A 22,540-nucleotide genomic window follows, 5' to 3' on the forward strand; every position below is an offset into this window, starting at 1 on the left:
GCACAATGGGCCCTCTAGTGGCCACACCGAGAAGTTTTGCCCATTTAACACAGTTCATCTATTTGGTTATTAGTTTAAAAAAAAAAAGCTTTGTGGATTAAAAGCTGCCTTCATTTTTTTTAAAGAATGAAATTTTATACCCGTCAGCTTTTATTCTTCAAATGCGCAGCCCAGATGAGTAAAGTTTGTGGTCATTCACATGTTAAGAGAAGCCTTCGTGTGAAAGCGATTCCTTCCTGTCTGGTGTTAGTCAAAGGTGACCCACCAAAATTGTTTTCCTTCTAGAGTAAGATAAAATGGATGGGTAGAGGTAACTGGGGAGCGAAAACATTTTTACATCTTTCACGTTCCCAAAATGACTCAGTTCCCCAACCTGGGAACTGAAGTGCCCCCAAACCTGCAGTGTCACCGCACGACTACTATAATATACATTTTAAATACTGAGATTTCTACACTATTGAACATAAACAATGTCTGTCGAGATAACATAAATAAAGCAGTTTTCTTTAGTGGAATTCATATTTCCATATGCAGATTTCACAATATTCCAGTTTTTGACCCTAGAGATAGGAGAGGAATGTTTTCCTCACCATTCCGGCCCTTTCTGCCATGCCCTCTCCCTGCTATTTTCCCCGCCCGCAGTTGCGGAGTTGGAAGGTGAAGGGGGATACATCAAAGTGATGTAATTGCTGACTCCCAGATGGTTACCATGGCGACTATCAGGCATATTATGCTACTGGTAGAGTAAGAGCTTCTTCCATCTAGTCTTCAAGAAAGGGTTTTGGGGGTGGGGGAGGGATGTGAATCCACAGCCTACAGAAGAGGGACAGGCAGGGCTGAGCCTCCCATCACAGACAACTCCTTAAACTAAACCTGGTAGACGAGTCGTTTCGCCGGTGGGAACCGGACTTCTCTGCCTCCTGGGCTGCCACCGCGAAGGACGCCCTCGCGCCCCAGAATCTGCGAGCTGATTGGCGGGTGGTGTCGTCACTCACAGTGACGTGATGGCAGAGGAAAGAGGTGGAGCCATAGAGACTTGGCTTCTGGCCCTTCTAGCTGGGGGAGCCTGGGGAGGAGGGGCATTGGGAAGGCACTGGAGGACTGAGGCAACCGTTCCGGGAGCCGGCCGGAGGAGGTAGGGGCGGGCGGGCCAAGTCCTCAGGCTGTTACTCGGTGGACCGCGCCCGCCTGTTTTCCTCCGGAGCCCGCTCCTCTCCGTATCCTGCTCCTCCCATCGGTGCCCAGATTTCCCCACATCTTCCAGGCCCCACCCCGCTCTCTCCTCAGCCCCTGACCTCGGTCCCCTACCCGCGCCCCAACTTTTGAGCTCAGCCTCCACCCCCCGCTCCTGCGCTTCATTTCCTCATTTCTTTCCCGCCCCCTGCGCCCCGATGCTCCTCGCCTTCCTTCCATAAACTCGGACCGCCAAAGCTCGTGGTCCCACTGCCCGCATCATCCCCTTTCCAAAAAAACAAAGACCCCCCCCCCCGGCCCTACCACAGCAAACACAGCCCATCAACGCACAAGGCGCACAAAAGCCATCTTCTGGGGAAGCCGAAGGCGCCTTTTGCCCCAGTGTCGCGGAGAATCAGAGGCAAAGGTAACCCAGGGAGCCTGGGGCCCGGGTGAGCCGGAGGCGCTGTGCGGAAGCGCAGGCGGGGCTTGCCGACGGCCCCGCCCCTCCCCGCCTCGGCCCCGCCCCACCCCGGGCCCGACTCCGCCCCGCCCCGCCTCGGCCCTGCCCCGCCTCGGTCCCGCCCCGCCTCGGCCTCGGCCCCGCCCTCCTGGGAAGTGGTTGCTCAGAGCAGAGTAACTGTCCCCTTCCAACGGGAGACGACATGCCCTTGGTCTGGGTTCAGATGTTCTGGAGTATCATTTGAATTCTTGTTCAAGACGTCAGCTCTATGGTTGAGATTTCTGACCAGGAGGGACTGGAACTCCTTTCCCAGCTGCAGGAAAACAGTTGACAGTGTGAGAAACTAATTCCCTTGCTGCCTTTGGCTGAAAAGCGCTGGTAGGATGGTCAAAATTTTTGGCAAAGCTTATTTAAAGGTTTAAAGCTGAGTTTGGGTTTCCCTTGTGGCTCAGCTGGTAAGGAATCCACCGGCAAGGCGGGAGACCTGGGTTCATTCCCTGGGTTGGGAATATCCCCTGGAAAAGGGAAAGGCTACCCACTCCAGTATTCTGGCCTGGAGAATTCCATTGACTGTATAAAGACACGACAAAGAGACACGACTGAGCGACTTTCACTTGGGCTCTTTGGAGAATCGTTAGCATAGGAAACCAGGCTTCCTCCCCTTTTGAATTATTAGTAGGTATCTTGCCTATTTTCACTGATGAGTATTTTCAGTCTTTAAAGGTTTGGCAGCAGCTTGGCCAAGTAAGGAGTAAAGATAATTGAAAACAAATGCAGAAGAAAATTTACTGTCTACTTGTAATTTTAGGCTACAAATAAGTGTGTCTCGATCAGTTTCTTAGACACTTGGCAACCATTCAAGTAAATTACTAAGTACTATTTACCGGAAATCAAAATATCTTTGAAGACCATAACATAATATGAACATCATTGTATTAGAGATCATTTCTATGTGTGGGGATCTAAAAGTACCATTCTCAAATGCAGGGCTAAGAAAATATTACTCCTGATTGGTGGAAATGAAGAATGAAATTGGAAATGAACTTGAGGGAGATTTTACACTTTGAATAGAATATGCAAATTTTCTACCCTTGAAGTAGTTTATAACACTTAAATCCTAGTATCTGAATAACTGGTATGTTTTTAAGGTACTGAATTGTTTACTTACTCCTTCTGCCCAGGTCCCTATGTTGACTCATTGAAAGAAATATAAATATGGCCTTCTACAGTTATAAAACAGTCTTAGCTATTGCCCGGACAAGGTAAGCCTTGGGATTCCCTCCTCCCTCCACTATTTATATGAACCTTATTTTTCTAGATGGAAAAGATACATGTAAAAGGATAGACTCAGTACACAATTAAAGCTTTCTTGGTTTTAATTGTGTTGGCTTTTAGGAAGCAGGCATTTTAATGTATTTAAACTTATCCTAGATTTTCTATATGCTTTAGAACTCAAGCTGAATAATTTGTAAAAGTGTGGAACAGGTAAGATAGAAAATGTAATGGCTTTACAGTGACACCACCGTAACTGATGAATGTTACATGCAGCCCTTAGATGTAAAAAGGAGTAAAATGGCTGGCAAGCAAGCCAATCCTAGGGCTTATACTTGCCGCAGTACGGTCTGTTATCACTTACTTATTCCAAAGAATATTAACTGAGAACTTACTGTGTGCCAAATACGTTGTACATTTTCCCTTTTGGCCATTCAAAAAGTGCTTTATCTTGGCAAAAATAGTCTGAAGGAATGGAAAAAGCCATCTCTTTGCGAAAAGAAATCTCTTTGCCAGAAACTTTCTTTTACCTAACTGGGTCTTATTTTTATTTTCAAACAATCTGATGTGTCAGTTTAGCTGAAGATTGTGAATTGTTGCAAAACTGGAATGTAGAGATCCCTGGCTGGGGAGCCTAATTCTAATTCTTATTCCCAACATTCCTTAGGAGTCTTAGATGAATAACATTTCAGCTGTAAGTCCTTCTTATTTGAAGGAGTCCCTGGGCACTGCATAGACAAAGCAGTATTATGTGATTGGTTAATCCCCACAGGGACCATGAAGTGTTTCATTCAAACAATATTTCTATCATCAGTAGAGTAGCTGAAAACAAGTGTACAACCTGCTTAATGACAATAGAGACAAAACTGTCACACATAGCCCCGATGGAAAAGTGTTTGCTTTTTAAATTAATAGTCACAGAGTTTCTAGCTTGTAACACAACAGTTATCCTTAGGAATTAACTTATTAATATATCTCACAGAGTGTATCATTCACCCACAAAACATACTGTTATTCGTTTGGGCTAAAAAGTTGTATGTCATTCATTCAGGAACATGATCAGCTTTGAAAAATGCAGGATTAAAAACGATTGTTTTATTTTTACCAGATAAAATATTTATTTCTTTACTCTTTCATTCTGTAATAGTATGTGCTTGACTTAGAGGCTGTTGGTCTTTATTCCAGATTCCCTAGCCATTTTGTCCAGCCTACCAGCTCTTCTTACTCCCCATCATTTGCATTTCTTCACTTGCCAGATTCCCATTTAAACAAAACCTATATGAAGAACTATGGAAGCAAAAAGTACTCCCATCCAAGTCAGTCAGGCAATAAAGTACTTCATTTACGAGCCAGAATCTTCCAAGAGCTGCACACTTCAACTTGCTGGTTGCAGGAGGTCCCCAATAAACATCAGCAGGAGCAAACAGCAAAGAAGCCTCAGGTGCCAAGCCCTCAGCCCACGAAAGAAGCGGGCATGAAGATTAAGGAAGGAAAGCGATCTTATAGACAAATAATTATGGATGAACTGAAATATTATTACAATGGATTCTATTTGCTTTGGATTGACACCAAAGTTGCTGCCAGGATGGTTTGGAGGCTGTTGCATGGACAGGTGCTGACCAGACGAGAGAGAAGAAGGGTAGGCAAGAGTCATATTTGAGAAAGAAAATGTAAAATTGAAACCAACTGTTGATGAACCAACTTTTAAATTCCTCTGAAAAAATCCCAGAGTAGGAGTAGTAATTCACGGTGAGAACCAGAGTTTCTGACTTATCTGCAACCAACTTGCTGTATACCTGTAGATGGGCTCTTAAAATATGTGTATAGTTGCCCATGGAATGGTTATAATTGTGTTTTCTAATTTCTCCAAGGAGTTGAGAGGCTTCAAGTTTGATCTGTGCATCTGGAGTAGAAACTGCTGTTAATGTATTAAGTATATGCATTTGAAAAACCAATTGTAACAGATACCATGTTATTAAAGTACTGACTTAGATGAAAGCTCAGAGATGCCAATAATATGTTTTGATTGTCATAGATTTCCTTGAAGATATCCCATAAACATTACTTCTGAGCTAAGGTACAGAGGAAAATCCGGCCTTTCCATTTTATAAATAGCTGCCTTGGGTTTTTAATGCTTTCAGAATTGAGGCAGACTTTTGTTTTTGGCATGGCCAGGAATAATGGATATTTGCATATGCCTTTAATTCTTTAGCTGCTGAGAACCTGTGCTGATTTCTTCCGCCTGGTTCCGTTCATGGTGTTCATCATCGTCCCCTTCATGGAATTCTTACTGCCAGTGTTTCTGAAACTTTTCCCAGAGATGTTGCCATCAACTTTTGAAAGTGAATCCAAAAAGGTATGAGGATTTTGAAAGATTTTAAAAGAATTAAGAGTTTTATCTTTTTAAGAGCAGTTTTTAGGTTTACAGAAAAATTGAGCAGAAAGTAGAGAGGATGTCCAGCTACCTCCTGACCCCTGCTCCTATTTCCCCTATAAATTTTTTTAAATTATTTTTTTCAATTTATTTTTTGGCCACACAAAAATTAACTGTGACTAGATGACCAGCAGGCATGATTTACTCAAACAGACCCTTGCGTGCTTATGAGTAGCTCCCGAGTGGAGGGTGTCCTCCTCCTCCTTTGATGGCCACTATGAAGGTGAAGGGCTGGCCAACCAAGGCAGCGCCTTCATTCTCTCCATCTTGGCCACTCTGCCAGACAGACGGATGAAGGCATGGACTCCGCCCCATGAGAGAACAAAGAAGGCAACTTTTAAATCAGACTGAGACATGTCTCCCTGCCTCAGTGACCATGGAAATGACAGAATAGTAGAATTTTACAACACTGTTTGAAAGGCATTCTGGATAGAAGGACTAGCGTTTAAGATGCTTTAACAATATAAAAGTGTATGACATAATCAGAGACCACCAACTGGTCCTCTGTAGTTGGAGCAGGGAGCACCAGGGGATCCATGGGAGAAGATGAGACTCACATACTGTGCTGGAGTCAGGTTGGAAAGTATCCACCACCCTCAGGAATTTAGACTTTGACTATGTTGATTGATAGAAGGTGAATGCAAAGCAGAGGATGAGGAAAAAAAAAGTGATCTATATATTAGATCAATCTAAATCACCTAATCAATCATGATTAGAGCTATATTTTAGGAAAACAATTTGCTGGCAGGAAGGATTAAAGAGGACAGAGCCAAATGAGAATCAGCTGGAATGTTATTACAGTAGCATGAGAGAGAGAGAGGGAGGACAAAACCTGAATTATAAGTTTCATCAGGAGTAAAACTTTGAAGATAGGTTTAAGACAGATTTAAAGGGTAGAATCAAATTGCAATATTTAACTGCCTGGCAGTGGTTTAAATTAGTTTACTTACATTTAAAGTAGTCAGGGTCTAGGATTAATACCATGGGATTGGGTTTTTTGTTTTGTTTTGTTTTTGGCTGCACCATGTGGCATGATAGATCTTAATTCCCTGAGCAGGGATTGAACCTTTACCCTCTGCAGTGGAAGTGCAGTGTCTTAACCACTGACCTGCCGGGGAAGTCCCCAAGGAACTTGTTAGTGAATGCAGAAAGAGGTGGGGGATGAGGTAGTGGTTTGTCTAAGTATTCCTCTTTCCTCAACATTGCTTGTTTCCTAAACATATGCACATACATATCATGGCCACAGTATTAGAAAATACTTTCTCCTTTGCTTTGTTCCATGAACAGAGGGAGAGAGCAAGAGAATGAAGATGAGTACCTAGCTTTCTGCTTACACAAGGTCCCAGCACCATGCACTTCTCTTTCATTGCCTGATATACTTTTACATTAATTTGTGGAACCACCTGGAGAAGGAAATGGCAACCCACTCCAGTATTATTGCCTGGGGAATCCCATGGATGGAGGGACCTGGTGGGCCGCCATTTATGGGGTCGCACAGAGTTGGGCACAACTGAAGCAACTTAGCAGCAGCAGCAGTGGAATTGCTGGTTTATTATTGACAATGTTTGTCTCTCCCATTAGACTAGAAGTTTCCAGAGGGCAGGAATTCTTACCTGTTGTTGCCCATTTTACCCTAGCACCTAGCGCACGGTGAATGTTCAATAAATAGATGAATGAAACCGATGGTTGCGTGAGTTTTAATTATTGTATTGCCATTGTGTGATTCTAGGGGGCTGATTCTTCTAAGGTATTTCTAAAAAATAAAAAAAGAAAAACAATGATTGCTATGATTTGCTTGTCATTAGAATCTCTTGGGCAACTTAATGGGGGGGATTTCTTTGGAAGGAATGATGCTAAAGCTGAAACTCCAGTACTTTGGCCACCTCATGCGAAGAGTTGACTCATTGCAAAAGACTCTGATGCTGGGAGGGATTGGGGGAAGGAGGAGAAGGGGATGACAGAGGATGAGATGGCTGGATAGCATCACTGACTCGATGGACATCTCAGTGAACTCCAGGAGTTGGTGATGGACAGGGAGGCCTGGCGTGCTGCGATTCATGGGGTCGCAAAGAGTCGGACATGACTGAGCGACTGATCTGGTCTGATCTGATGGATGTATATAAAACACATTTATTCCTGTTCCTCTGTATGTACCCTGATCATGGTTATTTTGAAAATACTACCACATTATATCTCTGATAGTGAACTAGAATTTAGAATTAGTGGTTAACATATGTCTTAAGAGTATGCATTTAATTCCCTTCTACGTAGTGCTTTGTTTATATCTGTTATAGCACTTTATTATCTTGTAATTAATTGTGTTTGTTTTCTTCTTAACCTGTAAGCTTCATTAGCTTAATTTCCTAGTTTGGTTTGTGGGCAAGGAAAATCTGGGGTCACTCAGACCAGGGGTCAGCTTGACCAATGACCTAGATGGTTTGCACCAGGTTAAGAGATAGTGTGTATTTTATTCTAAAGAGTGACAAAGTCTTCCACTGAGGGAACTATTTTGAACCCATCCAATATTTATGATGATTGCATTAGTGAGAAAGGTAAGATTAAGGAGAAAAGTTGTAAATCGAGGCTACTTTTTAATTTTCTCTGGTTTTCACAAAACTCCTTCAATTAGGTTTAACAAGAATATTCATTCATGAAGTAGAGATGACAAGCAACAACGCCACAGTTATGTTTCTCTCATCTTTATCAAGTTGTAATCATGAAGGATTAATTCTAACTTTTTCCTCTTCCATCATGAAGGAAGAAAAACAGAGAAAGAAAATGGCTGCAAAGTTGGAACTAGCGAAATTCCTTCAAGAAACGATTACAGAAATGGCAAAGAGGAACAGGGCCCAGCTGGGGGACGCCTCAACCCAGTTCTCCTCCTACGTCAAACAGGTGTCAGTCTTTTATATAAAACCAGACAACTCCGTGTCATCACGGAGCTTCCAGATTGTTCCTCATCTCTGAATTTGCAAGTATCTCAGTTACAGAGATACAGTATTTCAAAAATTTATGGGAGTTTGTAGAAAACCTATCTTAAAGCCATCAATGCTTTGAAGATGTTAATAACTACTTAGAAAAACAGTACAATGAAACTCAAACTTTTGAACGTCTCCTGATGTTCAGTTGATTTAGGCTGACTTCTGACAGATTTTTTTTTAACTCCTCTTTGTAACTCAGGGCCCACTTCCAGACATAAGATAGAATCCATAAATGCGTTGGCATCTTTCACGTGGTCTACAGGGAAGATTCTTTAAGCAGGAAGCAGGTTTTTATTAGTCCCTGTGTCCCACTGCCTAGGTCCAGACAGGCCACAAGCCCAGCACCAAGGAGATAGTTCAATTTTCCAAACTCTTTGAGGATCAATTGACCCTGGAGCACCTCGACCGACCTCAGCTGGTGGCCCTTTGCAAACTGCTGGAACTGCAGTCCTTTGGAACCAACAATCTGCTTCGCTTCCAGCTACTGATGAGGCTGAAGTCTATAAAAGCAGATGATGAGGTAAGAGCTGAACTACAGCTGGAGGGAATTAGCCTGGCCTTGGGAACTGTCTTAGGGTGGCTCTGTGACAAAGTGCAGTGCCTTCTGTTAGGTCTGCCTGGAGGCTGGTTCTGGCAGAATGAGTGGTCTGAGCAACCGCTGATAACCTGAACCTTGATGACTCACTTTCGAAGTTGCCTGTTGGGCTCTTGAGAAGGTCTTGTAAGCAGTGAGTAGCTTGGATGTCTTAGCTGGGGCTAATCAAAACCAGTTAGGACCCATGGGGAAGGAACAGCAGCTTAGTAGATCCCGGGGAACAGCAGATCTCACTGCCAAGGACAGTGCTCAACGCCCACCCCTCCCCTGCCGCCCCCCACACTTGCCCTGTGCTTCCTTCCCTTGGATCTTGGTGAGCCGCCCTGGCAAGAAGGGGTGGCCAAGGACCACCAAGGAGGGAAGGAAGGACCCCAACATCTTCAGGAGTAAGGGCACCATTTGGACTGTAACTACTGGTTAGTGTCCTAACAAAGTGGAAAGAATGTTTCTTGAATCTGAATTAGCTGCTTTAAAAGCATTCTGCCTGAGGGAGCAGGATTCCCAGAACTGAGAAGGCAGGATCCCATTGGCCCCATTTAGATTTCAGTGGTTGCTTTCAAAACTGTGGAATAAACAATACTGGTCCCAGAAGTCCCATAGTTTGGGGTCTTACCAAGTAGAAACTGTGTTATTTATTGAAGGAGTTTTGAGGCCCAGGGAGTTGGGGCTGTTCTTACGGGGTTGGGGGGTGGGGGAGGAATATTGCTGGGATGTGCAACAAATGGTACATTGAAAGCGTTTCAAATGGAATGCTTTTCTAATGAGTCTTAAAGTCGCCACTCAAGGGAAGTGGAGTGGAGCTGTCACAACCAGGCGCAAGGCAATCAAGAGGGAGAAACACCTCGGGGTCAGGCGGTGGAGTTCTATAAATTTCTGATATTATTCACACCTGTTGGCAGGATTCCCTTCACCTCCACCACTGCACCTCCTGAGGTCACCTGGCTTTACTGAGCGCCTGGCCTTTGTGGCAGTCAGTGCAGGGGACAGAGTGGGAAAGCTAGCTGATTCTGCCTTTCCCCTGACTTGTAGGAATTGAAGGATTAGGCAAAACTGGAACCAAAGGACCTGATGCCATTCCTTCTGTTTGTTTTTTTTTTTTTCTTTTCCCCCAGGTAATTGCCAAGGAAGGGGTGAATGCTCTGAGTGTGTCAGAGCTCCAAGCTGCCTGCAGGGCCAGAGGGATGCTGTCATTGGGTCTCACTGAGGGGCAGCTGAGACAGCAGCTCACAGAGGCAAGTGGTCGCTTTCCTGGGCCCTGTTCCCTGGAACTCTCTCCCGTCCTGTTTGCATGTCTGCTCAGTTGCTTCAGTCATGTCTGACTTTTTGCAACCCTATGGACTGTAGCCCTCCAGGCTCCTGTGTCCATGGAATTCTCCAGGCAAGCATACTGGAATGGGTTGCCGTGCGCTCCTCCAGGGGACCTTTCTGACCCAGGGATTGAACCCATGTCTCTTATGTCTCCTTCATTGGCAGGCAGGGTTCGTTATCACTAGAGCCATCTGGGAAGCCCCCCCCCCCCCCGCCATTTTCAGGCCTTGTTTTTAAATTTCTGCCTTACCATCTTACCTAATTGGCCTTCTTTGGCAGAGCCATGGGCCGCTGAAGAAGCTGGCTTTGACTGCAACATGGTACTCTGTTGAATAGTTGTCTGTGGCTGCTAACACACCACCACAAACTTAGCCACTCAAAGTAACACCCACTGATCAGCTCTGGGTCCTGCAGGTCAGAAGTACAGGCTGTTTTCCTTTCTGGAGGCCATGGGGGAGATTCCATGTCCAAGCTCATGCAGTTTGTTGGCTGAATTCAACTCCTCACAGCTGTGGGAGTGCAGGCCCTGTTTCCTCACTGGCTCCCAGCCCCAGGCCACTCTCAGCCCCTCCGGCCTCTCCATCTATAGTGAACTTCTCACCCAACCTCTAGCTCCGTATTTAAGGCCTCATGTGATTAGGCAAGACCTACCTGGGTAATCTTCATATTTTAAGGTCAGCTGACTTTAGACTTGGAATTACATCTGCAGAATCCCTTCATGGCAGCACGGAGTTTAACGTTTAATTGAGTAACTGGGAGAAGGCATAGGTACACAAGGAACAGAAGTCTTGGGACCACCCTCCAATGTGCCTCCTCCTCCGGGTATCATGAGGGCCCCGAGCTGAAGCTCTGACACAGGGCCTGTCATCCGGGTGAATCCCCCTGAAGGCCTACACCTTTTGGGGCTGCTTTCCCAATTCATACCCCAACCCAGGGTCAAGTGTTAGCTTTGTAGCAGCTTCCCCTCTGATAACATACTCTCTCCCAAACAGTGGATTTTAATGGAGCGTTTAAACTGTTTTAACTGCTTTAAAACAAAGTAATAACTCCTATTACAGTCCTCATTCCCTTACTGTAAAAGGTGCTGTGGAAGGCCTTCCTTGGTGGTCCAGCGGTTACGGCTCCACACTCCCAGTGCAGGGGGCCCAGGTTCAATCCCTGGTCAGGGAACTAGATCCCACACGCCGCAACTAGAGAGCCTGCCTGCCTCAGCTAAAGATCACGCGGGCCGCAGATAAGGCCGCCATGCCTCAGTTATGCAACTATCGATCTGGCATACTGCAACTAAGGTCTGGCACAGCTGAAAAAAAAGTGTGCACAAATTATGTAGGGCTAGGAACCACTGTTGTGGCTTTGAACCACATCAGGGAGTGATTTCCTCCTCCATGTTGGACCTGCTCTGACTGGAAGGGGAGCATGTTCCAGGGGGTACTTAAACATCATTTATTTCCTGCATGTAGGGTATTTAGTCACTTCATCCTGTCAAATTGTTTTGTTGGATGGATGTGTTATTTTACAATCCCCCTTCAAGGGAGCAAGAAAACTAAGCCAACCATACAATCTTCATGGATTGCTATGGATTACTGTTCCCAAAATCCTGTGGTAGGATATGGCTGACACGTCATAGAAAGGAAAAGCTAAAAATGATAAACTTACAAAATGTCTTAACTTTAAAAAAAAAAAAAGTTAAAACTATCAGATTCCACATGCACTTGTTACCTTGGGAAAGGTCAGAGGTGGGTGACATGCTGTTGGGGAGGGTGTAAGGACAGAAGGGCACTCATGGAGTGCTGGTAAAATCCTGCATGGAGATTTGGCAACAGCTTTCCAGATTTAAAAATGCATTTACTTGGACCTAGAAATTTCAGTTCTAGGAATTTATCCTATATTCTTGCACATGTGCAAAATGACATACCTAGAAGATTATCCATTGCAGCACCACTTATGATAGCAAAAGACTGAAAACAGCCTAAAGTTAATTAGTACAATAATCAAATAAATTATGGCATTTCCATCAATGGAATCCTTTACAGACATTTAAAAGAAGGCAGCTCTGGGACCTCCCTAGCAGTCCAGTGGTTAAGACTCTGTGCTTCCATTGAAGGGGGCGTGGGTTTGATCCTTGGTTGGGGAACTAGGATTCTGTATCCAGCACACTGGATGGTGTGGCCAAAAAATAAAGAAATAAAAAGAAGGCAGCTCTACATCTACTGGTACAAATCAATTTCCAAGATACTTCAGTGAAAGAAAGCAAGGGACAAAAGTGTGTATGTGTCACCCTAGTGTAAAGATAAACATATAAATATATATTTGGTTTTGTTGTTAATATTTTATTGGCTCAAGTGTTGTGGCCACCACTAAGGTTTTGTTTTGTTTGGGCCATGCCGCAGGGATGTGGGATCCCAGTTCCCCCGACCAGGGATCGAACCCACGCCCCCTGTAGTAGAAACACTAGTGCTGGGAAGTCCCTAAATGTATATTTGTATACGCATAGGATATTGCTGTAAGATTGTATCAGGAACTGACACAAACCACTGTACCAGTGGTTGCTTCCAGGGAGGGAAATAGGGTAGCTAGAGAATAGGGTAATTTACCTTTTGAATTTTGTCTTGTGTGCATCTATCTATCTATCTATGGTCTTCCCTGGTGGTTCAGTAGGTAAAGAATCTGCCTCCAGTGCAAGAGACCCAGGTTCGATCCTGGGTGGGGAAGATCCCCTGGAGGAGAGAATGGCAACCCACTCCATTATTCTTGCCTGGAGAATTCCATGGACAGAAGAGCTGGTGGGCGATAGTCCATGGGGTCAGAAAGACTCACATGACTGAGTGACTAACACACACACACACACCCCTATCCAAAATTTGGCCAATTTGGAGCTTGAAAAATTACATCTCATTCTAATGTCTAATGTTAATTTCTTTAGTTATGAATGAGGTTGATGTAATCTTTTACATTTATCTACTTTATACTGAAGATACTTACCTCCTTTGATCCACAGTTGGTGTGAGAGGTTAATTGAACCTCCCTCTCTGACTGTGAGGAGAAAGCAATGGCACCCCACTCCAGTATTCTGGCCTGGAAAATCCCATGGATGGAGGAGCCTGGTAGGCTGCAGTCCATAGGGTCGCTAAGAGTCGGACACAACTGAGCGACTTCACTTTCACTTTTCACTTTCATGCATTGGAGAAGGAAATGGCAATCCACTCCAGTGTTCTTGCCTGGAGAATCCCAGGGATGGGGGAGCCTGGTGGGCTGCCGTCTCTGGGGTCGCACAGAGTTGGACACGACTGATGTGACTTAGCAGCAGCAGCAGCTCTGACTGTGAGGGGCTGTAGGGCCCAAGCAGGGATGCAGCAGCCAGGAGACATGCCCCTGTCCTTGCTCTTAGTACTCAGCATATGCCTGGGGGGCTGTGAGACCAGAGAGGAGGAGATGCAGGGAGCGGGGGGGGGGGTGTCACGTCCAACTCTAACGGTCTGTGATTGTCATGTTTCATCCCTCTTCTGTTCTCCAGTGGCAGGACCTCCACCTGAAGGAGAATGTCCCACCTTCTCTTTTGCTCCTGTCCCGGACCTTCTACCTAATAGACGTGAAGCCGAAGCCGATTGAGATACCACTCAGTGGGGAGGTGAGTCCTGGCTCTGTGGGAACCCAGACCTCACGACTGGGGTTGCTCCGCAAACCCGTTTCCTCTTCTAGTCAGAGTAGGCCTCTTTTTTTGGCTTATCTTTTGGAATTTGGCCCCACTGGCTTTAAGATCTTTTAAAAATTCCTTTAAAAAATGAAAATCACTCAAACAACCTCTAGCTTTAGAGCTGTTTGCTGTGTTTAGGAGTTTTATTTGATTTCTTATTAGGAGTCTGGCTTTATTCTTTCTAAGTATCTAGTCTTCTTAGAGGTTTTTTTTTCTCCTCCTCACCATTCTTTCTCCTTTGAGACTGAATGGCTCCTGTTCTTTCCTGTCTGTCTCATTTGCCCAGATTCCTATTAATTTTTAAGTGGTGAATGGCCAATCTAGAAAATAAATTCCTTTGTCTCCTTTCAGCCCATTTCCTTAATCATTTGTGATCGCCTTTAACTAGTAGCTGTTGTTCTCCTGGTGTTCTGAAGAGCTGGCCCAATCACCAGAGCATCTTGCTCTGGGTCCATCAGAAGGGGCCTCTCACTTCCCTGCTTTGTGGCTTCACATCTGACTCGGAAGCTGCATGTGTGAGAAAGGAGGGCCCACGAGAGAAGAGGCTGCACTCGCGGCCGAGTGGATGGACCTAAGCACTCTGGAATGAGGACCAATCATTTGGAATCTTGGTTATGCTATCGACTCCTCGGGCAAGCTGAGGAAAACATGAAGTCCAACATGAAAAATGTACTTCAGGAAACACCATCTTGCTTTCCTTTTCCAAATTTTCAGAAACCGATCTGGATTTGGGCTTTGTCCAGAAGCATTCTAGGGAGACTTAGGAGATAAAGTCTGGAGCGTAGAGCATGTTCTACCAGGCTCCTGGGTTCTTACTCTTTCTTTGAGAGAGACCAGTTGTTTGTCATTCTTAGACTGCTCTCAGTAGCAAGGAAGTCTTAGAGTAGCGAAATGTCTCAGAGCTAAATTTTAGTTTCAGAATGACTCTGCTACTGCTAAGTTGCGTCAGTTGTGTCCGACTCTGTGCGACCCCAGAGACGGCAGCCCACCAGGCTCCCCCGTCCCTGGGATTCTCCAGGCAAGAACACTGGAGTGGGTTGCCATTTCCTTCTCCAATGCAGGAAAGTGAAGTCGCTCAGTCATGTCTGACGGTTAGTGATCCCATGGACTGCAGCCTACCAGGGTCCTCCATCTAGAGGGTTATAAACTCTTGATCCAGATGTTGCTTTCTGGAATAGTTAAGAAATACCTGGAAATTGGACTTCCTTGGTGGTCCAGTGGTTAAGGCTCCAGCCTTCAATGCAGGGGCCTGTGTTCTATCTCTGGTCAGGGAATGAAGATCCCACATGCCTCACAGCGCCGCCCCCCCCCCCCCAAAAAAAAAAGTAAAAAAGAAGTACTATTAAGAAAAACTACCTGGGAATTAAGGACAAAAAGACAGGCTCCTAGGCATTTTATTGTTGTTGTTGTTGTTTTTAATACATGCTTTTAAACTTCTGTTCTTCATATGTACAAAATGAAAACAAGCAGCATGGTAGATTCAGTAGAGAACTGAGACATGAAACTGAATATACTATAGTTTTGGATATATGTAGCCCTCTTCCCTCCAAAGTACATGAAGAAATTACTTCCAAAGAGCAGAGATTTACTTTTCAAATGTAATTAATGTAATTGTTGAAGACAGGTTAGCTAGCTCTTTTAAAATACCACTCCCTCCCTCCCTCCCTCCCTCCCTCTTCAGGTATTGCAGGAGCTTCTATTAAGTAACACCTTTCATTTGAATAAATCATTTATTACTAGCCACCAAAAATGACACCAAAGATGTCAGTTTTAACTTAAGTTATATCAATGCTGGCAGAAACTGATGCCTAAGTGAGAAATGGCAACTTTTGTGTTTGTTTGTTTGTTTTGGGAGTGAGGACAGGATCAGAATGGCAAATAAGTAGCTTGTTAATAACAAAGGATTTTAAATATCAGAATCTGATTAGACTGCAACTTTTGTATCTAGAGTGCTCAAAAGTTAAAAGGTAATACTAAGTTGCTATTTCAGGGACATATACTGCCTATTTCATCCAGAAAGGAAGTCAGGAAAGCAAATTGTGCAGAAAAGTACTAAAGTAGAAGTGCTTCTGAGTTTCAGGAGGAGCAGACAGCTTAATTTATATAAAATCTCTCTCTCCCTAGGCTCCAAAGACAGATATTCCCCTGGGATCACCCACTCCCCCTGAATCTAAAGAGAACACGGCCGGTTTAGCACCTCAACTGAAGGAAACTAAGGTGAGACACTTTTGATTACATGAAAATAACAAGAAGTTAATTTCATTGGTCCTTTAATAAGGACTTATTTTGGGGTACTGCTTGATCTGAGAAAGTTCGGCATCTGGCTGTATGCATTTAGGTTCCAGATTTTGCCTGTTGAGTCCCGTGGCAGACATTCAGAAGTTGTTTCCAGGATCTGGTAGTCACGGCAGTGTGACTGTAGCTCCAGTACACCTCGTGTCCTACGTCAGTAACCCGACTCTCAGCTCTGATGTTTAAGGATGAAGAATGGATACAGCTGCCGTCAGTTATGTCATCACCCACAACACCATCAAAGTCTATTTCATTACCTAAAGAATCCATCACTTCTGCTAAAGAAGATGTAAATTTCTATAAAAGGAAACTTTTCCTCAAGTTGCTTTTAGGGGCAGTGAGAATCTAGAATTATAATAGTTGCAAAACACCACACCCTCTCTCCGTGTCCTCCAAACAGGAAGCTGTAGGCTGAACTTCAGTCACCTTATAACCACTATATTTAAAAAAATTCAGTGATCTAAAAGCAAATACATATATCAACAAATGCAATCGTGGTTCAGAACTAAACATGTTAAGTCTAGAAGCTAATTACAATATAGGCAGATTCTTATTTTCTGTTGCGCCAGATGGAAATAGTTCCCATATGTTGTGTATTTCACACAGGCTTCAGATGTCAGGAAATACTAGCAGGAAAGCAATTTAAGAATCTTAGGAGAAGTGCATGTAAATGAGAAATTACTTATCTATCCACTTTTCCTGTTTGGGGGTGAGAGCAGAAAGCAGGAGGCAGTGAACAGTAGGGGGTCACAGGAGAGTTGAGCTGTGGAGTGGCTCTGCTGGCTCTCCAGGACCAAAGAGGGAGCCACTGAGCACCAGGATTGTTCAACCCAAGGCCTTGTCTGCATGTCTTCTTTCTCATTGTGACCAATCCCTAAAGTCCTTATGTTTTTGTACCCCAATACTCCAGGCAAAATCAGAAAAGACAACCCAGAACAGCAAGGCTAGTTCGAATGGAGCATAAGGACTCATGGAGGATGGAGCTTACTCTCTCTGGCTTGCTGCCCTCAGCAGTGGCATCTGTAAAGAACGTCCCTGAGATAGAAGATCAATCATTTAGTCCTCAGGGCAGTCTTTTGAGGCCTTGTAACCGTTCAGATGACGTCAGTGGCAAGACCAAGTTCGGATCATTTGGAAAACTATTTAATTGCAAAGTCCATGTTCTCTGTAGCATTAGATCATCCCACTGGACTTTGTGTAAGGCCCATCTGCCATATTGTTTTTTAGCAACTTCACGTCCTTTTAAGAGAGGAAACTTTTTTGCGCAATGGAATCAGCCTGATGCCTTAAGATACCTCTTGTCTCCTCTAGCTCGGTAAGCCGGGTAGGAACTAGGGAAATTTCAAAGCCAGTCATCACGAGCATTGCACAGGCACTCTCACACTCTCACTGCCTGTACAACTTTTTCAGACTGAGCACACACACACACACCAGTAGGAATAGTGCCCTGGAAACAAAGTACCTTTGGAGATGGGATGGATGTAAAGTCCTTGGTTAGGTCTTCCCAGATCTAAAGAAGAAAAAGCTTCTTAGGGAAGAAGATGGGGAGTTCAATAGACTGGCAATCAGAGACTTGGCAGCCCCCCTCGGGCCTGCAGAGGCTGCAAGGATCTGGGAGGCCGCCACTCCTCCGGCACATATGGCTTCCATTAGCCTCCATCTTGCTAGGAAACATAATTAAGGGCTTAAGACCGAACCATTTGTTTGTGCTGGGTGTGTGTGTTTTTCTGGTCTGTTTGTCTTTCACAAACAAGACTATCTGTTAGTCACAGGTTGTTAAGAGTCTGATACAATCCCAATACTACCCAGGAACAGATATTATGTTCAGATATTTATGTTGGTTATCTTCAGTGTTGTCCACACTGAAAAACCTTAATAATAAATCGATCACCATGCCGCTGACCACCAGCCTTCTTCCTTTGGGGAGTACTTAGAAAGGAAGAGGTGTTTCAGCTGCAGAAATTAGATTTCTGTACTTGCTGTGGAATTGAAGGCAGTTAGATGGGCATCCATGGAACCAAGGAAAACTCAAATCAACCTGTCTGGGGTAATCTAAAAGAGGAATGTTATCGGCACTTGACAGCAAGGAAATGCACTTTAAAACCTTCCCTAAACCTCCCCTCCGCCAAGGGACAAGCCTCACCATGTCCTGTCCTGCTGAGGAACTCTCTGCCATTGGCCTTGGAAGGTGATTCACAGTAAATTTTCCCATTTTTAAAATGATGAGTGTTTATTTTAATTAGTTCATATTTCAAGAGTTTGCATGTGAGAAAGGGATTAGCTTTTTCATTTATGCAACCCTGTTGCAGCTGGGTGCCTCGTGGGTGCTGTGGGGTTGCTCTACAACTCTGTCTTTCCCTGTGAACAGAGTGGGAAAGGGGCCCTTGGCCACCTCAGACCTCAACTGGACTTCACTCATGTTTGCGTCATAAATAGGCATCTGAGACCCTCAATACACCTCTCTTTCCCTTCTTCTGATAGTGCCTCAGAGAGCTCACTTCACTGGTGAGTACTGCTGAGACTGAGCTAGTGGTGTTCTGGTAAATGATTAACACCCGGTCTGGCGGTTAGAACTCTGTGCTTCCACTCCAGGGAGCTTGGGTTCGATCCCTGGTTGGGATCTAAGATCCCACATGCTGTGTGGCGTGGTTTCAAAAAAAAAATTAATAGCCAACTCTGGGGCATGGTTGGGAGGGAGCCCTGACTTGAAGCATTGCAAAGCAGTGATGTAAATACTCCCACACGGCTGATCTTCAAGCTATCAATAGGTCACTGAACAACAGTTGGGGAGAGATGGATATGGTCAGCTTGAAACACCCCACTTAACTGACCCCCGACCTCTGGGAGGAACAAGAGACACTTAAACTTCTAGTTGGTGCAGGCTGCAAACGTTATTGGAGAAGACAATGGCAACCCACTCTAGTGCTCTTGCCTGGAAAACCCCTTAGGCCGAGGAGCCTCGTAGGCTGCAGTCCATGGGGTCGGGAAGAGTCGGACATGACTGAGCGACTTCATTTTCACACATTGGAGAAGGCAATGGCAACTCACTCCAGTGTTCTTGCCTGGAGAATCCCAGGGATGGGGGAGCCTGGTGGGCTGCCGTCTCTGGGGTCGCATAGAGTTGGACACGACTGAAGCGACTTAGCAGCAGCAGCAGCAAACATTATTTCCATGTGCCAGGACAGACGTCTAGGAGGCAGTGTAGCGTAAATGGCCCTAAATACTGTTAAGTGGCAACTTAGAACTTGCCCCAGTGCTTGGGTCCCTGCCCACCTGCCTCCCAACAGCTGAGTGGAAGCCTGTCTCCTTGCCCTGCTCTCTGCTCTTCCCCACAAATGCATCTACTGTGGCTGCACCAGCTGCTAATAATCTCACCGAGTATAATTTTAGGCATTTTCTAAAGCCCAACCCCGGTGGTGATGTCAGACTTGGCCCATCTCACACCCTAGAATTCTGCAACAGAAAGGTGTTGGTGGCTTGGCACGTACGGACCTGCACCTGTGCCGTGACTAATTGTGTTTCAGTCATTACAGGTCACAACGGTGATATCGAATAAATGCTCTATAGTGTTAAAACCTAAAGATCTCCTTGTCACCACCAGTGCACACCGGTAGGTAGGGTCAGACTAACGGAACTTTAACGCTGATCAACACCTTCCTTTTGCCCAGGGTTCTGGCCCGCTGGCTCCCCCCAGTGGCGGCTGTGAGAAACACAGCGACTTCACTGTCAGAGATAAATTTCCTTCAGCCGTGGTTCAATCTTACTTACCTGAGATCAATACAGTACATTAGCGGTGCCGGGGGACCGGTGACCCCTGGCCTGTGGCAATTAGAAAAGGCGGGAAGGTGGTATCGATCGATGCTCCGGCCCTCATCTTTTAACCCTCAGGAAACCAGACAGACTCAGTGCCTTGACAGCATGACATCTTCATTAGATAAACTGGATCTCTTTCCTCAAGAGACCCAATCCGGTCATCTAAGTAAAATGGCCATTTCATTTTCTCTTAGGTCAATTTCACTATCTTTAATTTGACAGCTCAGTCTCTCGGGAAATTCATGGGTGATTAGAGTAGTTACAGCAACAGTGAGTTGTGTCCCACCACCTCTACTGAAGGCACGTAAAGCCCTTTGTGAAAGAGCGACCACGCATTCACATGACCGTGGGCCCAAACTATCATCAGTATTTTACAATGAAAGGCACCACTACAAGGTGTCCCACAAATGGTTTTAAAAGCTAAAATTCATTTCCTGATTCTGTTCTTCACCAATGTATGCCTTCCTCAAACGTGAACACAAATCAGAATATGTTGACAGTTGCATATTCACAGAGCTACCCAGCAGAAGACAGAACTTTATAATGAGCCAACACTAAAAGGGGCCAAGAAACAGCTCAGAAAGGAAACTTCAGGAGCAACCCGATTCTTCCCAAACGAAACTGGACTTGCTTTTATACTCAGAAGGGATTTAGCGAAGAGCAAGCTTTGGGGGCAGAGGAAGAACTAACAGCCTGAGCCCTAAGGTTCCAAGGAGCCGGCACCTACTTGGTGGGGGCAGAGGAAGAAAACTCCCCAGCAGCCAAAATGCACCTTCACGGAATGTCTTCCTTTTCCTGAGGGCTGGGGTGGAGTTCCTACAGGAAGAACTGGAGGAGGCCAAGTGCTAGCCCCAGCACATGCGGTCTGATCACTCGAATTCAGAATGGTGTTGGGGGGTGGGTAGGCATGATGGACACAGAATAGCCTGGGAGACAAGAAACCTGAAGCCAGAGCCCTGGGTGTAAAGCTGGTCTTAGGTGACGGGTCCTCCCTGACAAAGCAGCACAGGCAGAACCATACCCACACAGAGGAGGAGCCACTATCTAGGTCTAAGTGCCTGCCGCCCAGGGTCAAATTATCCGTGGCCTGCCTCTCCATCACTTCAGCCCCACTCCTGGCTCTTCCCAGCTGGGCCCTCAGCTCCCTGTCTGACTCTCAGACCCCACAGGCTCCACGTTCCCCACAAGGAAACGTGTGGTGGAGGGGCGGTGGGGCCTGGCCCTGGGCCCAGTGCCCCCCTACCTGCCCACCACACAGCTGCCTGCCTTCTTTCCCTGCCTTTCCCAAAGCCCGGCAGAGGAAGGAGGGCTGTCCAGTGGCCTCGGAGCAGGACCCATGGGGAAGAGATCTTGGGACAGACAGCCCCAGAGCCCGTCAGCCTCGCTCCTTCACAGCCGACCTCCTCTCCCGTGTCACACAGCCCGTATAAAAATGAAGCAGCAGCAATTTTTATTGAGGGACCTAAACTGAAAATAGGTTTAGAACATAATTTAAAAAAATAAAACAGCAAAAGTAGCAAAAAATATATGACCTTTTTAAAAACATTTTCTTTTTTTTTCTTTTTTCTTTGTTTTTAATATATAGCAACTGATGCCTCCCAACCACCAGGAGCATCTTACCCAATGGGTAAATCTCTGGTAACGACCCTTTTAAAAAGACATGTAAATATATACTCAGATTTATACACTTTGTGTTTTCTTCGTAGCTATGTACAGAGCCCCTGCTTCGGGGCTGGGCCCCAGGGCCACGCCGCCGGCTCCCGGCCTCTGCGTCCCCACCCTCGGGTACCAGGTATTTGGTCAGCAAAGCAAATTAGTTTCGGAATCAATAAACCACTGGCACTATCCGTCTGGAACAGAGGTCGCCTGCGGAGGCCCGGGCGCTGACCACCCCTACACCCAACTCCCGCTCTGGCCCGAGGATCTGCCACAGAACACGGGCCATGGGCTGCGCAGAGTAGGCAAAACCAATGCAGGAAAGCTCAGTCGGCTCTCGCTCGAGGGCGGCTCAGCCCTCACTGCCCAACCCTCCAGGCGGCAGGGAGGGGGTCTTGGTCCAGCGTTGGGCAGGCCACGTAGTAGCCGTCAGCAAGGACCGGCTTCCCTGCTCCTCTGTCAGGCTGGGAGGAGGAGAGGAGGGGAGCTCGGGGGTGCGGGCCTCAGGGAGGCCGGCCAGCAGAGCGCAGGGGAGGCAGCGAGTCCAGCGGGAGGAGGGGCAAGGCGTTGAGGATGGAGTCCGGGAAGGGGTGCGGGGTGTGGGGGCCAGTCAGCGCCGTTTGAGTCCGCCGTTGGCCAGCTGGGCCGGGTGTCGGGGCAGGCAGGGTTCCTCGGGCAAGGGCTCGTGAGAAAAGACGGAATCCTCCCCGGAGGAGCAGGTGGAGCTGCGGGTGTCGGGGAAGCTGGGGGAGTATTGGTCCAGGGGCATTGACAGGTCCAGGTACTCCTGAGGGCGGAGACAAAAAGATGGAGGACCCGCACTCTCCTTCCCGCGGCGGCAGGATTCATTCCGCGAGAA

The 22,540-nt window shown here is 46.0% G+C and overlaps 2 protein-coding genes across 24 annotated transcripts in view; one reads left to right on the top strand and one right to left on the bottom strand.

The window, feature by feature from the left end:
- The first annotated feature begins 1,049 nt into the window (after window positions 1–1,049).
- Window positions 1,050–21,710, top strand: LETM2 (leucine zipper and EF-hand containing transmembrane protein 2). Of its 11 annotated transcripts, none has more exons than XM_070781417.1 (10): window positions 1,050–1,600; window positions 2,818–2,898; window positions 4,094–4,547; window positions 5,121–5,264; window positions 8,100–8,237; window positions 8,643–8,843; window positions 10,031–10,150; window positions 13,741–13,854; window positions 16,045–16,137; window positions 17,123–21,710. In XM_070781417.1, the coding sequence occupies exons 2-10, from the start codon at window positions 2,852–2,854 to the stop codon at window positions 17,174–17,176; spliced, it is 1,365 nt and encodes a 454-aa protein (XP_070637518.1). In that variant the 5' UTR covers window positions 1,050–1,600; window positions 2,818–2,851; the 3' UTR covers window positions 17,177–21,710. The 11 variants fall into 11 exon arrangements, 10 of the variants coding, with proteins under 10 accessions (XP_070637518.1, XP_070637520.1, XP_070637524.1 ...); XM_070781419.1 differs by having other exon boundaries at window positions 1,066–1,135; XM_070781423.1 differs by having other exon boundaries at window positions 1,112–1,135; window positions 4,165–4,547.
- The window catches only part of FGFR1 (fibroblast growth factor receptor 1), a 50,196-nt gene continuing 49,108 nt past the window's right edge, over window positions 21,453–22,540 (bottom strand). For all 13 annotated transcript variants that reach the window (XM_019953280.2, XM_070781413.1, XM_070781412.1 and 10 more), the window contains one exon: window positions 21,453–22,468. In XM_019953280.2, the coding sequence (XP_019808839.1) occupies window positions 22,292–22,468 (177 nt within the window). In that variant the 3' untranslated portion in view covers window positions 21,453–22,291. The remainder of the gene's footprint in view (window positions 22,469–22,540) is intronic.

The sequence above is a fragment of the Bos indicus genome, chromosome 27 (genome assembly GCF_029378745.1).
Source record: "Bos indicus isolate NIAB-ARS_2022 breed Sahiwal x Tharparkar chromosome 27, NIAB-ARS_B.indTharparkar_mat_pri_1.0, whole genome shotgun sequence".
Taxonomy (NCBI): domain Eukaryota; kingdom Metazoa; phylum Chordata; class Mammalia; order Artiodactyla; family Bovidae; genus Bos; species Bos indicus.

Bases quoted from the DNA above. Each gene is read 5' to 3' on its own strand.
- LETM2 (XM_070781425.1), top strand. From the start codon at position 2,852: ATGGCCTTCTACAGTTATAAAACAGTCTTAGCTATTGCCCGGACAAG. The intron at 2,899-4,093 runs GTAAGCCTTGGG...TCTTTATTCCAG, and splicing joins TTAGCTATTGCCCGGACAAG to ATTCCCTAGCCATTTTGTCC. The intron at 16,138-16,399 runs GTGAGACACTTT...CTGATGTTTAAG, and splicing joins CTCAACTGAAGGAAACTAAG to GATGAAGAATGGATACAGCT.